At 43.1% G+C, this 13,951-nt stretch overlaps 2 protein-coding genes across 2 annotated transcripts in view; both read left to right on the top strand.

The window, feature by feature from the left end:
- Positions 1 to 202: 202 nt before the first annotated feature.
- Positions 203 to 4,994, top strand: hsf5 (heat shock transcription factor 5). The gene is given in 8 exon segments (XM_036989595.2): positions 203 to 247; positions 594 to 1,115; positions 1,275 to 1,595; positions 1,718 to 1,815; positions 1,961 to 2,398; positions 3,534 to 3,649; positions 3,651 to 3,676; positions 4,478 to 4,994. Coding segments are annotated over 7 exon segments (1,557 nt in total). The 5' UTR covers positions 203 to 247; positions 594 to 601; the 3' UTR covers positions 4,522 to 4,994.
- Positions 4,995 to 5,211: 217 nt separating this feature from the next.
- Positions 5,212 to 13,951, top strand: part of rnf43 (ring finger protein 43) — a 217,294-nt gene continuing 208,554 nt past the window's right edge. Inside the window, exon 1 of the mRNA XM_036989594.2 lies at positions 5,212 to 6,983. Coding sequence (XP_036845489.1) covers positions 6,744 to 6,983 — 240 coding nt within the window. The 5' untranslated portion in view covers positions 5,212 to 6,743. The remainder of the gene's footprint in view (positions 6,984 to 13,951) is intronic.

Below are 13,951 nucleotides of genomic sequence, written 5' to 3'. Positions count from 1 at the left end.
TTCAACTCTAGTAATGGTGTCTACAAATACACTGAAACTGATTCTGAATGTGTTATAAAAACGGACCCTCTTTTTTTTCCTCAACTCGGGAAAACTCGTGAACGTCCATAGCGCGAGCTTAGTCTTTGATTCACCATCGCGCTCGAGGATGTTGGAATGTTTTTTTTTTCGTGGAATTTGAACGGATTCTAAATCAACTGTTCCGGAATATTTTCAACGGTTCTGAGGGAGATTGATCAAAGCTATTGTGTGTTAAACAAGACTACATATAATTACACACATTTACAGAAACTAATCACATTATGAATATTTAGCTATATACATTGTAGTTGATTAAACTTCCGTTATTTCCGTTGACTTGCCTTAAAGTACTTGATAACCGTTTTAGCTAGTTTGATAACGAACGAGGAGCTAGCTAACGTTAGCTACAAGTAATGTTACTAAGCTAACGATGTTAGCTAGCAGTTTGCCAATTGAATCGAGAACAACAAAAAACTATTTAGATAGCTTCTTTAATTCGATATTAATATACACTTGATAAGTTGTCACTGATAAGTTGTCATTTTTGTATATATATTTTTTTTCTCAAACAGGCAAAAATATGGAGCTCGAAGAGGAACGCCTCACCATCCCCATCAATCCCAACAATTTCCCAGCGAAATTGTGGCGTTTGGTGAATAACCCCAAAAATCGATCGATACGTTGGGATCCCTGTGGTGAGGGTTTGATAATCGACCAGCAGCTATTTGAATCAGAGCTGCTGTCACCCCAGAAACAAACGTTTGACACCACTGACCTTTTCAAAACAACCAACTTTACAAGCTTCAACCGCCAGCTGAATCTTTATGGGTTCAGGAAGGTGGTCCATGGCCCCGGGGCCTCGGAGAAGAATGATGTCTCATCTCCGATGGATGGGATAAAACACCACTTCCACAACCCAAACTTCAAACAAGATCATCCCGAACTGCTGGTGAATCTTAAGAGGCTGACAAGCAAAAACAAGGCGAAGATGGAAGCTGGCCTAGAAGTGAACTGCCGGCCCCCAGCAAATCGTTTCCACCGACTCATGGCAAATGGTGATGGTGGTGAGGAGAGAGTTAAAGTAGATAAAAGAGGTACACTCAAATTGTCAATCATACTTGTACTTTGTATTTTAAACCAAAACGAGTAGCAACTGTAATTTAATAGCAAATTACTCAAATAACATAATTTTTTGTGCCATAACTTCTCAGCCATGATACTCATGATATTGCTGTCATTCAATGTTTCCACAGGTTCCATGTTTGTTGGTCAGGTAAAACGTCCATCTCCTTACCAACAGTACCACCAAAGCAGAACCCAGCCCATGAAGGACTATGATCGGACCCCTATCCCACCCCGCGGCTGGATCATGGGTCATGGGGATGCCCCCTCCCCCACCACCTTCTACACAGACAAGGGAATCCCCATATCTGTCATCCACCGGTTCCCTTCAGACACTTCCTGCACTGTGCAGTCCAGTCCGACTACTGTGCACATCCAGCAGGGTTCACAAAGTCTGGCAAACAGCTTGATCCCTCACCATGCTCAGTACCGACCTGGATTCTATTCCCCTGGTAACTATAATAAACCATACCATGGAAGGACCCATTAGTTGAATAGAGAAACACTGTGATTTCCTCATAAACAGTCATAGAAGTTTATTTATATACTTCTTGATTGTGTTTGTTTTTTTCAGCATCAGTGTGCCAATGCTGCCCCCCAGGCTCAATGAACTCGGACTGCCATAGTGCCCACCAGACAACTCCCTCATATTCCCATTACAGCTATTACCAGGTAGGTGGGAATCTAACTACTACCCATGGAGCAGCATGTCTGCGAATCTTTCCAGTGGGATCTAGAATTCATATGGGTGAAAATATGCAGAGCATATGAGTCAACATTTCATGCTTGACATTTATATTTTTAATCCCATTTCTAGCCAAACTGTCCTGTGGGCTTTCTGTATCCTGGCAATCAAAACCAGGACTGGCAGAGCAGTGAAACCCAGGAGACCAAGAAGAGCGATGTCAACCTGGACACAGTCTTCCAGCTAGTGGACGAGTTGCACCACAATTCCCCCAAAATACGCATGGTCAAAGTGGAGACCCCAGAGCGCCAGCAGCCGGTCCTGTCCACCTCTACATCATCAGGGCCCCAGCCCATCACCACCATACACAGCTCCCCTCACACAGTCACTGTCTCCTCCCAGCTTGACTCCTCTTTTAACTCCAGCCCAGTGACTTCACGCGGGCCCATCATTATAGCAGTCCCGGGGAACGTTCCTCCTCAGGGAATAGCCATCACTGTCGGTGGTCCCAAGGCTGAGCAGCCAGTGAAGAGGGAGGACAAACCAGTATCTGTGGATGCCTATCAGAAGGTAAGCTAGTTTAGTTTTGTAAAAAACAGTGTCTGTGGATGCCTATCAGAAGGTAAGCTAGCTTAGTTTTGTAAAAACCAGTGTCTGTGGATGCCTATCAGAAGGTAAGCTAGTTTAGCTTTGTAAAAACCTGTGTCTGTGGATGCCTATCAGAAGGTAAGCTAGCTTAGTTTTGTAAAAACCTGTGTCTGTGGATGCCTATCAGAAGGTAAGCTAGCTTAGTTTTGTAAAAACCAGTGTCTGTGGATGCCTATCAGAAGGTAAGCTAGCTTAGTTTTGTAAAAACCTGTCTGTGGATGCCTATCAGAAGGTAATCTAGTTTAGCTTTGTAAAAACCAGTGTCTGTGGATGCCTATCAGAAGGTAAGCTAGCTTAGTTTTGTAAAAACCTGTGTCTGTGGATGCCTATCAGAAGGTAAGCTAGCTTAGTTTTGTAAAAACCTGTGTCTGTGGATGCCTATCAGAAGGTAAGCTAGTTTAGCTTTGTAAAAACCTGTGTCTGTGGATGCCTATCAGAAGGTAATCTAGTTTAGCTTTGTAAAAACCAGTGTCTGTGGATGCCTATCAGAAGGTAAGCTAGTTTAGCTTTGTAAAAACCAGTATCTGTGGATGCCTATCAGAAGGTAATCTAGTTTAGCTTTGTAAAAACCAGTGTCTGTGGATGCCTATCAGAAGGTAATCTAGTTTAGCTTTGTAAAAACCAGTGTCTGTGGATGCCTATCAGAAGGTAATCTAGTTTAGCTTTGTAAAAACCTGTCACATGGAAGCTATATCTCAGAATCAGAATCACTTTTATTTGCCAAGTACATTTACACATACCTGGAATTTGAATAGGTGCTGCCAGAAATAGACAAATGTATCAACAGAGAAATGTACACAAAGTCAACTTACATAATTATACACTATAAATACAGCAAACATACAACTATAGAGTATAGACTGATTTACAGTGAGGATATACAATTTACAAAACCAGCGTATTTATAACTGTGAGTGGAAAGAGAAAGCAAAAATACTCAGTCCGTATGACTTAGTAATCAACTTAATTATTAAACAGGTATGGTATGGATGGTCATCAGCGGTCCTGATGAACTCTGTTGTATAATAGGAGATGGATCATGCTGTGATTTCCCCAGTGCCCTGAGGAAGCATCAGAGTACATCACCAAGGTGAAGGAGATCCAGGTGCTGGACTCAGACGTCTGCAGTGTTCTACATGATGTTACTGTCTGCAGCCTCAGCCTGGAGAACAAGCACCAGTCAGCGAACTAAATATCCTGGTAAGACAACTATCCACTTAAACTTCTGCATAATCCTTGCTGCTGCTATCTTGGCCAGGAGTCCCTTGTAAACGAGATTCTATATCTTAAATGGGACTTTCCTTGGTAAATAAAAAAATAGGCAGAGGATCTCCCGATCCCCCGGAGATGAAGATTCGTATCAAGTTCAATGCATGTGTTTCTTTACATCCATTGTCACGTGCCGGTTTTTGTGGGGCCCCCCCGTTCACATTTCTCATTGTCACGTGCTGTTTTTTGTGGGGCCCCCCCGTTCACATTTCTCATTGTCACGTGCTGTTTTTTTGTGGGGCCCCCCCGTTCACATTTCTCATTGTCACGTGCTGTTTTTTTGTGGGGCCCCCCCCGTTCACATTTCTCATTGTCACGTGCTGTTTTTTGTGGGGCCCCCCCGTTCACATTTCTCATTGTCACGTGCTGTTTTTTTGTGGGGCCCCCCCGTTCACATTTCTCATTGTCAATCGTACTATGCTATTATATTCAGTTCTGTTTTATGTTGTTAGAATACTATCGTTGTGATCTTGCAGACAATGATTTAGCTTTGATCTAACTTAATTAAACGAGCTTCACCATTCGCTAGAGTAGCCTGTGCGTAAGATAGAGAATCCTGCACATGCGCAGACGCTGTTGGGACCTTTAGCTGTTGGGAAGAAGGGTCCAGAGAGAAGTCTGATCCGCAGCCACTCTGTTTTAATAAAACAATACACAGTCATGTCAACGGTGAAGAATAGATCAGGGGGATCATGACAAAATTAATGTACACATTTTAATTTCATCTTTTAGATCTGAACTTGTTGGTTGAAGTGGCATGCAAGCAAGAATGTTGACCATAGTCGGACCAGGATGTCCCAAGTTTTCAGTTTTGCTACTCATGCTCAAGTCTGAATTTGCTGTAGCTTCTTGTTGAAATATGTTTACCTATGTTACTTGAATGTCACTGATAAAGAAATATATATTTTCCTGATAGTACACATATTGGACATTGTACATAGTTCAGCCCTGTTCTAATTTATTCTTATTTATATGATAACCTTTACAGCATTTTAATTGGCATATGACAATTTTATTCTGAATGCTTAATCTTGGAATTAATTAATGCATACCAAGATTTATTTGTCATTTTTAGGTTAAAGAACAAGTACCTTTTAATGTTTATTCCTCATTTGTTTTTAGTTTGACACCAAAAAAGTTTGTCTGTTTTAACCGTTCATTATTTTTAAAATAATTTCTGACTTCTGGACATGATATAATTGGTTTATAATGTTAAAAGATTATTATGATTAAAATGTGATATAATTCAGAGGTTCTTTGCGTTTCATTTCTTGCATCTTGTTGTTGTTTGTATGGAGGCCTCAAAAGTGGACTACAGTCTACTGGTAAAGTGTCCATTCCGGGATCTTTTATCTATTGTTAAAGGAGATGAAAAGGCGACGCCAGGCTGTTACCAGTGTTGTCAGCTGGAGGGCGCCCGGTGTCGTCTGTGTTGGAAGTGCAGCTCCACCCTCGGTGACAGGGCAGTCAGCAGGTAGACAGACACAGTCGATGAGATCCCAGGGGAGGGAGACTCGACCAGGCATGCTTCAGGACTCAGTAAATGTACACTTTTCAAAATGTGTATCACCAATATTAGTGTTTTAACGACTCGCGTTTAAGCGATTATACATTTGTTAAACCTTTCTTTTCAGTACCTCTATTTTAATACTGAAGTTTATATTATATTTGTTTAAGCAGCGGCGGGAAGGATCTCTTTTCAGAATTGTTACAACTTTCAGACGTGGAACTCGGGGAAAATACTTTTTTGGAGGCTGCCAAGGAGCGAACAGGTTTTAGATGCGTAGCAACTTTAGTGGGCGATAGACATTGTGGATGCGTCGGCTGCAGAAACGACACGAGATTTATACTCCTAATTAATTAACTAGTTACATGTTAAGTAACTAATGTAACGATTCCATTGGATTAGTTAAACTTTTAAAGAGTCCGGAAATCTCCGTTGTCAACTTTACAGTGGCATTTTTGTCAAAAGATTGTCGCTACGGAGCCTATGAAAGTTACTATTGCATTCGTCGTTTACTGTATTGTCGCCTTTCATCGTGGAATCCGTCATATCAACCTGACTTTGTTCCTCTTGGTTTCTGAAACCCCTGGGTGGGGATATCGTCACAATATCCTATCCAGCGTAAAGAGTCGGGGATTTGCTTTTTAGGTATTTGACAACTTGTTGCATCTGGAGCCCCTCTGCCAGATTTGACTTTTTTTTTTTTTTCTTGCTCTAGAAATGGAATAGCGGTACATTGGATACACATTGGTTTTAAATCAGGCAAAACTGTAGAATGTCTATAGTGGGTTGGGCACGAATTAAAGTTCAAACATTGTTGCAAAATGTTTATTGAAATCTTGCCAGTGGTTGAAGATTACAAGAGCCGCCGTGTGCCCGGACTGAACCGATCTGTCTATGATAACTTTAACAAGCACGCTGAAAACGAGGACCGGGCCGCTGTTTATCTCATGTAAGGAGCTCGTGCTGTATGTGAACGGTGAACTAAATGTACAGTCTACTCAACTATAAGCGACGCAATTCCAATTATTGATTTGATGTTGTCGAACTTGTGCATGCAATGTTTGGCCTCTCCTGTCAGTGATAACGGTTAACACACATGATCTAAATCTTATCTTATTAGGCTAAGTATGTTATATTTATTTGATGGTTAGCAATTCCATAATTTAGAAGCAAACGTTCAGATTTTTTTCTTATGAGTGAAAATGAAGACCACTTTACTTGGCGTGTTTAACTGTTTTTACCTGGAACAAACGTTCAAAGCCGGATAAGAATTCATTACAAAATCACAAGACAACACGGCAGTCCGTGAGCCTTAACACTTTGGATAAAACCCTCTATTTCGAGTCGTTTTCACGGGTTTCTACCATTTCTAACCCATAAAGCAGAGGACCAGCGCTGGGCCATATATTTCTTGTCCTGAATCAACATTGGTGGTTACCAGCTTTTGAAGTCCACGATGTACACCCGGAGCCCGCCGCTACAGCCGATCCAATGATCGTTCTCCAGCGGCGACTGGCCGGGCTCTGGCCGTGGCTGCTCATGGCGGCCCTGCAGGTGGTGTTTGGCCAGACGGGCCTGGAGCTGGCGGCGGCCGTCGAGACGGAGCGCTCGGCCCTCAGGGCTGTCATCAAGGTGACACTGCTGAGACCCGAGCCAACGGGGAAACTCATCACTCTGGAAGGGCTGTTTGTCGGAGGGAGCGCCGGCTCTGCAGAGGGGAAGCTCATGCAGGTACGTGTCACGTCATAAAGATTCCCCGGTCCACCAGATCATATGCAGTGCAGTTCAAGTCGAGTGCATACTGGCTACCTTTTCTAGTTTGGCTTTCAATAACTATTTGGTAATACATTTTCCAAAGTGTGGTTATTGGCCTAAAATACCCCATGCATCTTTAATCAGTTATGTCACATTGATTCAGTCCGTTGAGATACAGTATGTTGTGTTATAGGTCTGGTAGGCCATTGGACTGTATCTGGTATAGATGCTGTAAAGTGGTAAATGGAAATGCCATGGGAAAGATGCTTATTTAATACTATTTTGGAGTAAAAATCTGTGTATAATTCTTGGATGGATGTCAACCCCAATATACAGTATGTTCACGTCATCATCACCAATCAACAGCATTCCATTTAAAATGACTATCATCACCACTATGCTACCAGTTTAGAAGAACGGGAGTTAGCATTTTGCAGTCACTTATTCTAAACCTGAAAAGGGACAACTTCTAAATGTTATGCAGGAAAAACAATCAATACACACTATATGGCCATTAAAATGTTCGTTGGAACATCTCATTCCTAAATCATGGGCATTAAAATGGAGTTGGTCTCCCTTTTGCTGCATCAACAGCCTCCACTTCTGGGAAGACTTTCCACTAGATGTTGAAACATTGCCTTTGGGGACTTCAGCCACAAGAGCGTTAGTGAGGTCGGGCACTGATGTTGGGCGATTAGGCCTGGCTCGCATACAGCGTTCCAATTCATCCCAAAGGTGTTCGATGGGGTTGAGATCAGGGCTATGTGCAGGGCAGTCAAGTTTTTCCACACCGATCTCAACAAACCATTTCAGTATGGATCTCGCTTTGTCATGCGGAAACAGGAAAGGACCTTCCCCAAACTGTTGCCACAAAGTTGGAAGCACAGAATCGCAGTGGTGGAAAAATAACCCAATTGTCATACTTCAGTAAAAGCAAAGATAGAAAATTACAAAAGTAAAAGTCACCCAGTAAAATACTACTTGAATAAAAGGATCTGTTTTTAAATATACTTAAGTATATTTTAGCAATTACATTTACTTTTTATACTTAAAATATCAAAAGTATAAATAATTTCAAATTCCTTATATTAAGCACACACACCAGGTAGCATTCTCCTGGCATCTGCCAAACCCAGATTTGTCCGTCGGACTGCCAGACAATGAAGCGTGATTCATCACTCCAGAGAACACGTTTCCACTGCACCAGAGTCCAAAAGCGGTGGGCTTTACACCACTCCAGCCGACTCTTGGCGTTGCGCATGGTGATCTTAGGCTTGTGTGCGGCTGCAATGCCATGGAAACCCATTTCACGAAGCTTTGACAAACAGTTCTCGTGCTGATGTTGCTTCCATAGGCGGTTTGGAACTCGGTAGTGTGTGTTGCAACCCAGGACAGAAGATTTTTACGCGCTTCAGCTGTCTCGTTCTGTGATCTAGTGTGGCCTACCACTTCATGGCTGAGCCGTTGTTGCTCCTGGACGTTTCCACTTCACAATAACAGCACTTACAGTTGACCAAAGAAGCTCTAGCAGGGCAGAAATTTGCAGAACTGATTTTTTTGAAAAGGTGACATCCTATGACGGTGCCACGTTTAAAGTCACTGAGCTCTTCAGTACAGGCCATTCTGCTGAAAATGGTTGTCTATAGAGATTGCATGGCTGTGTGCTTGATTTTATACACCTGTCAGCAACGGGTGTGGCTGAGATAGCCGAATCAACTCATTTGAAGGGGTGTCCACACACTTTTGGGTACGTAGTGTATATCCAAATCAGACTTAAGTAACCACATTGTGTGCCTGTTACAATACATAAATCGTACTGGATTTGACTTATATCCACTTAGTTAGATCAGATTGGTTGACTATGCCAATCCAACGTCCTTCTAATCCCCCACAGTCTGCGTTCCATCGACGTCGTTACTGAATATGATTCGCATCAAGAGCACCACAGGCATCATGCCCCCCGTTTGAGCTGATGGTTATGGCTTGTTTTAACCACGTTTTCCACCCTGGCTCGCTTGACTTTGGCACGTTCACCTTGGCAAACTGAAGTTAACACTCCCCAACCACCAAACCCCCCCCCCCCCCCCCCCCCCCCCATAAGACAAAACAGGGTTCAATCTCAGGCCAGCTTTTTTTTTGTAATCTTGTCGATCTCAGTCACTATAATGTAATAAGTTATTGATCTGCTAGACCTATAATGCTGTCTCTATAGTGGAAGCTGCCTTTGTCATTACTCGTTGTTATGCTGTTTTGTGTGATGACAGAATATCAACATTCTTCCGGGAGCAATAGTGTTGACATACAGTACAAATTTCTATTTTTATTGTTTTTCTTCCTGCCCGCCGATACCCTACTGGTTAAGGGGTGAGAGTGCCGACTTCTCCACCCAAACATTTTATCAAGCTGATAGATTTCTAGTTACCGAAATTATTAGAGCCAGCCAAGTTCTGAAGTTGCTGGAAAAACTCCCCATTTTAATATTTCACACTGAACATAAAGGGAATAAACATCAAACAATTGCATTCCATGCATGTTCAATAGTCGAGATCAAAAGCTGCATTTAAAAACCATATGTATCATTTACTCATGCCCTTACTGGGCAGAATGGACATGCCAAAACTATAGGAATACATGTGGTCTTTACTGTACTTTTTACTGTACATCTTCCCTCTCCAACTATTCTGCAAGCCAGGCCCCTCACTCTGTGGTGCATAGTTTTCCTACTCTGTGGTGCGTAGTTTTCCCACTCTGTGGTGCATAGTTTTCCTACTCTGTGGTGCATAGTTTTCCTACTCTGTGGTGCATAGTTTTCCCACTCTGTGGTGCATAGTTTTCTCATTCTCATTTTAATTCTTACATGTATTCGTGTTGTTGGGGAACTAAAGCAAGGCTAAGTCAATTTATTTCCGATCAGAGAAGAAAGGGAGGACAGATGAGGTACTGTAGGGTCTTGTCTGTCCTCACTCACCAGGTGCAGGAGGCATTTTGAATGGATAACCAGATGCTGCAGACAGCCTTAATTGATAAGAAAGTACATGGCCTTTTCCATGGGGGAATGTCCAATATTCGACATGGTGGTGAAGAGGAGTACAGTGGATTTTATAAGAAATATATGCTCACCCTACATTTGCTTTAATGTGTGTGTGTGTGTGTGTGTGTGTGTGTGTGTGTACACGCTTGCATCCGAATGTGTGTACGCTCTTAGAAAATATGTTTCCAAAAGGGTTCTTCGGCTGTCCCCATAGGAGAACCCTTTCAAGAACCCTTTTTGGTTCCATGTAGAACCTTCTGTAGAAAGGGTTCTACATGGAACCCAAAAGGGTTCTACTTTGAACCAAAAAGTGTTATTGAAAGGGTTCTCCTATGAGGACACCCAAAGGACCTTTAGTGTTCTAGATGGCACCTTTTTTCCCCCCTAAGAGTGTATGTGTGACGTTGATTCTGGATAACATGTATTTTTAGAGCGGTGTTTCCATAGCCGTGCTGCTGAGAAGATCAGAGGAATCATTCATTTACATTGAGGCAACGAGGCCTTTCTTTCCTTATAACACTGTGTGTTTCTGTGATATGTCACGTTAGATCTGAGCGATAACGTTGGACTTGACCTGGAAGGAGGAGTGCATTACAGTGTGACAGTTTTATTTTAGTAAGAAAGTAGTTTCTAGATTCCTGTTTTACTGAGAGTGCATCCCAAAAGGCATCCTATTCTCCATATTGTCTACAACTTTTGATCAGGGCCCAAAGGACACTGGTCAAAAGTAGGACAGTGAAGTATTTGGCAAATTGGGTGCCATTTGGGCTGCATTCTGGGTCTCTGTTCTACACCAGGTGACAAGGTTGATCAGGGTTGTGGAAGTGATGGCTGACATTACAGTATTTCCCTGAAGGTGTGAAGTGATCGTTAGGCTTCTGACTGCTGTTGTTCACTCAGCTCAGTTTACTTACCTGGGGACGATGACAGTTCTAATCCAGTAACTGTTTATTTTGCCTTCAGGTGAACACAAATCCCAACTCCACTCTGAGTGTAGTCTGTGATGATGGTGGTGACGTTTGGCCGGCTCTGCTGGGGCCAAATGAGGTACTCTGGCCTAGGCCTGGGGTACACCACTTCTTATTGAATCAACATGTGTTCACTTCTAATTCACATCTTTGTGGTCCTCTGTAAGCACTCAAATGTTGGTGGAGTTACAGTTGAGTTAGTTTCTTATGCTTTACCCACACGGATTGTCTGCACAGAGGCAGTGTTATGCTGTGAAGACTGGCTGTGTTCGAAATTGCACACTATTCCTTATATAGTGCACTACTTTTGACCAGGGCGCTTGTCAAACGTGATGCACTATATAGGAAAGTAGTGCACTGTATAGGCCATAGGGTTCCGTTTCAGCCTCACCCTGTGCGATCCTGTGTCTTTGTTGCAGTGCAGAGTACTATTCCAACCTGGTCTCGGAGCATTTTGTATTATTCTGTATGTAAATCCAAGACAAAAGTATGTGGACACAGTATCAAATCAAATGTATTTATATAGCCCTTCTTACTTCAGCTGATATCTCAAAGTGCTGTACAGAAACCCAGCCTAAAACCCCAAACAGCAAGCAATGCAGGTGTAGAAGCACGATGGCTAGGAAAAACTCCCTAGAAAGGACAAAACATAGGAAGAAACCTAGAGCGGAACCAGGCTATGAGGGGTGGCCAGTCCTCTTCTGGCTGTGCCGGGTGGAGATTATAACAGGACATGGCCAAGATGTTCAAATGTTCATAAATGACCAGCATGGTCAAATCATATCAGCACCTTAGGAGTAAATGTCAGTTGGCTTTTCATAGCCGATCATTAAGAGTATCTCTACCGCTCTTGCTGTCTCTAGAGAGTTGAAAACAGCAGGTCTGGGACAGGTAGCATGTCTGGTGAACAGGTCAGGGTTCCATAGCCGCAGGCAGAACAGTTGAAACTGGAGCAGCAGCACGGCCAGGTGGACTGGGGACAGCAAGGAGTCATCATGCCAGATGGTCCTAGGGCTCTGGTCCTCCGAAAGAGAGGATTAGAGAGAGCATACTTAAATTCACACAGGACATCGGATAAGACAGGAGAAGTACTCCAGATATAACAGACTGACCCTAGCCCCCCAACACATAAACTACTGCAGCATAAATACTGGAGGCTGAGACAGGAGGGGTCAGGAGACACTGTGGCCCCATCCGATGATACCCCCGGACAGTGCCAAACAGGCAGGATATAACCCCACCCACTTTGCCAAAGCACAGCCCCCACACCACTAGAGATATCTTCAACCACCAGCTTACCATCCTGAGACAAGGCCGAGTATATGATTATTTTCATCATTGTGTCAAGAGATATAGTACTAAAACACTTGAGTGTCTCTCTTGATCCTAGGTCCTGGCAGAGTTGTGCAGACTCAGAACAACTGAGCTTTGGAGGAATACGCAGATTTAAAGAGGAGTCTGTAATTTGCTTTCTTACGATCAAGATCTTTTCCTCAAAGAAGTTCATTAATTTATTACTGCTGAAGTGAAAGCCATCCTCCAATTGGGGATCTTTGCGACAGTATCAAAAATAAATATGTGGTATGTGGTTTTCCACTAGATGTTGGAACATTACTTTCGGGGACTAGCTTCCATTCATCCACAAGAGCATTAGTGAGGTTGGGCACTGATGTTGGGCGATTAAGCCTGGGTCGCAGTCTGTGTTCCAATTTATCCCAAAGGTGTTTGATGGGGTTGAGGTCAGGGCTCTGTGCAGGCGAGTCAAGTTCTTCCACACTGATCTCGATAAATAATTTCTGTATGGACCTCGCTTTGTGCACGGGGGCATTGTCATGCTGAAACAGGAAAGGGACTTTTTCAAACTGTTGCCACAAAGTTGGAAGCGCAACATCATCTAGAATGTCATTGTATGCTGTAGTGTTAAGATTTCCCTTCACTGGAACTAAAGGGCCTAGCCCGAACCATGAAAAACAGCCCCAGACCATTATTCTTCCTCCACCAAACTTTACAGTTGGCACTATGCATTCAGGCAGGTAGCGTTCTCCTGGCATCCTCCAAACCCAGATTGGTCTGTCGAACTGCCAGACAGTGAAGCGTGATTCATCACTCTAGAGAACATGTTTCCAACTGCTCCAGAGTCCAATGGCGGCGAGCTTTACACCACTCCATCCAACACTTGGCATTGTGAAGTGTGATCTCTTTGGCTTGCTCGGCCATGAAAACCCATTTCATGATGCTCCCGACAAACAGTTATTGTGCTGACGTTGCTTCCAGAGGCAGTTTGGAACTCGGTAGTGAGTGTTGCAACCGAGGACAGAATATTTTTACGCGGTACGTGCTTCAGCACTCGGCGGTCCTGTTCTGTGAGCTTGTGTGGCCTACCACTTCGCTGCTGAGCCGTTGTTGCTCCTATACTTTTGTGTATATACAGTGTGGTTCGCTAACGTTAGCTAGGCTAGGGGTTTCGGTTAATGTTATTGTTAAGTTTAGGATTTAGGTTAAAGAGTTAAGGTTATGGGAAGGGTTAGCTAACATGCTAAGTAGTTGCAAATTAGCTAAAAAAGTTGTAAGTAGCTGAAAAGTCGCCAATTAGCTCAAATGCTTTTGTTGTCCACGTTATACGTTGACCCATTCACCCCGAACAACCACCCTCCTTTCAATTTTTGCCTTAAGTAACCATCTATCTTATGTAACCATACCAAACGTAACATGTCATCCATACTAAATGGAGGGTTTTCGGATTTACATACAGAATAATACGAAATGCGACCAGGTTGAGTATTCCTGTTTCAACAGGCCTCTATTGCCTCTGAGCGCAGCTTTATGTTCCTGTCTTCCTTCCGGGGAAACTGGATGGGGGATGAAAGGTGTCCATCGCTCTCTCTCTCTCTCTTTCTCACTAAACAACAACGTACATTCCAGATTCCACAAAGTTTGTGACTTGT

The sequence above is a fragment of the Oncorhynchus mykiss genome, chromosome 10 (assembly GCF_057628025.1).
Source record: "Oncorhynchus mykiss isolate SJ-2025 chromosome 10, ASM5762802v1, whole genome shotgun sequence".
In the NCBI taxonomy this organism is placed as follows: domain Eukaryota; kingdom Metazoa; phylum Chordata; class Actinopteri; order Salmoniformes; family Salmonidae; genus Oncorhynchus; species Oncorhynchus mykiss.
The sequence above is the reverse complement of the archived record's forward strand: the minus strand, read 5'-3'. Positions and strand labels throughout refer to the sequence as shown.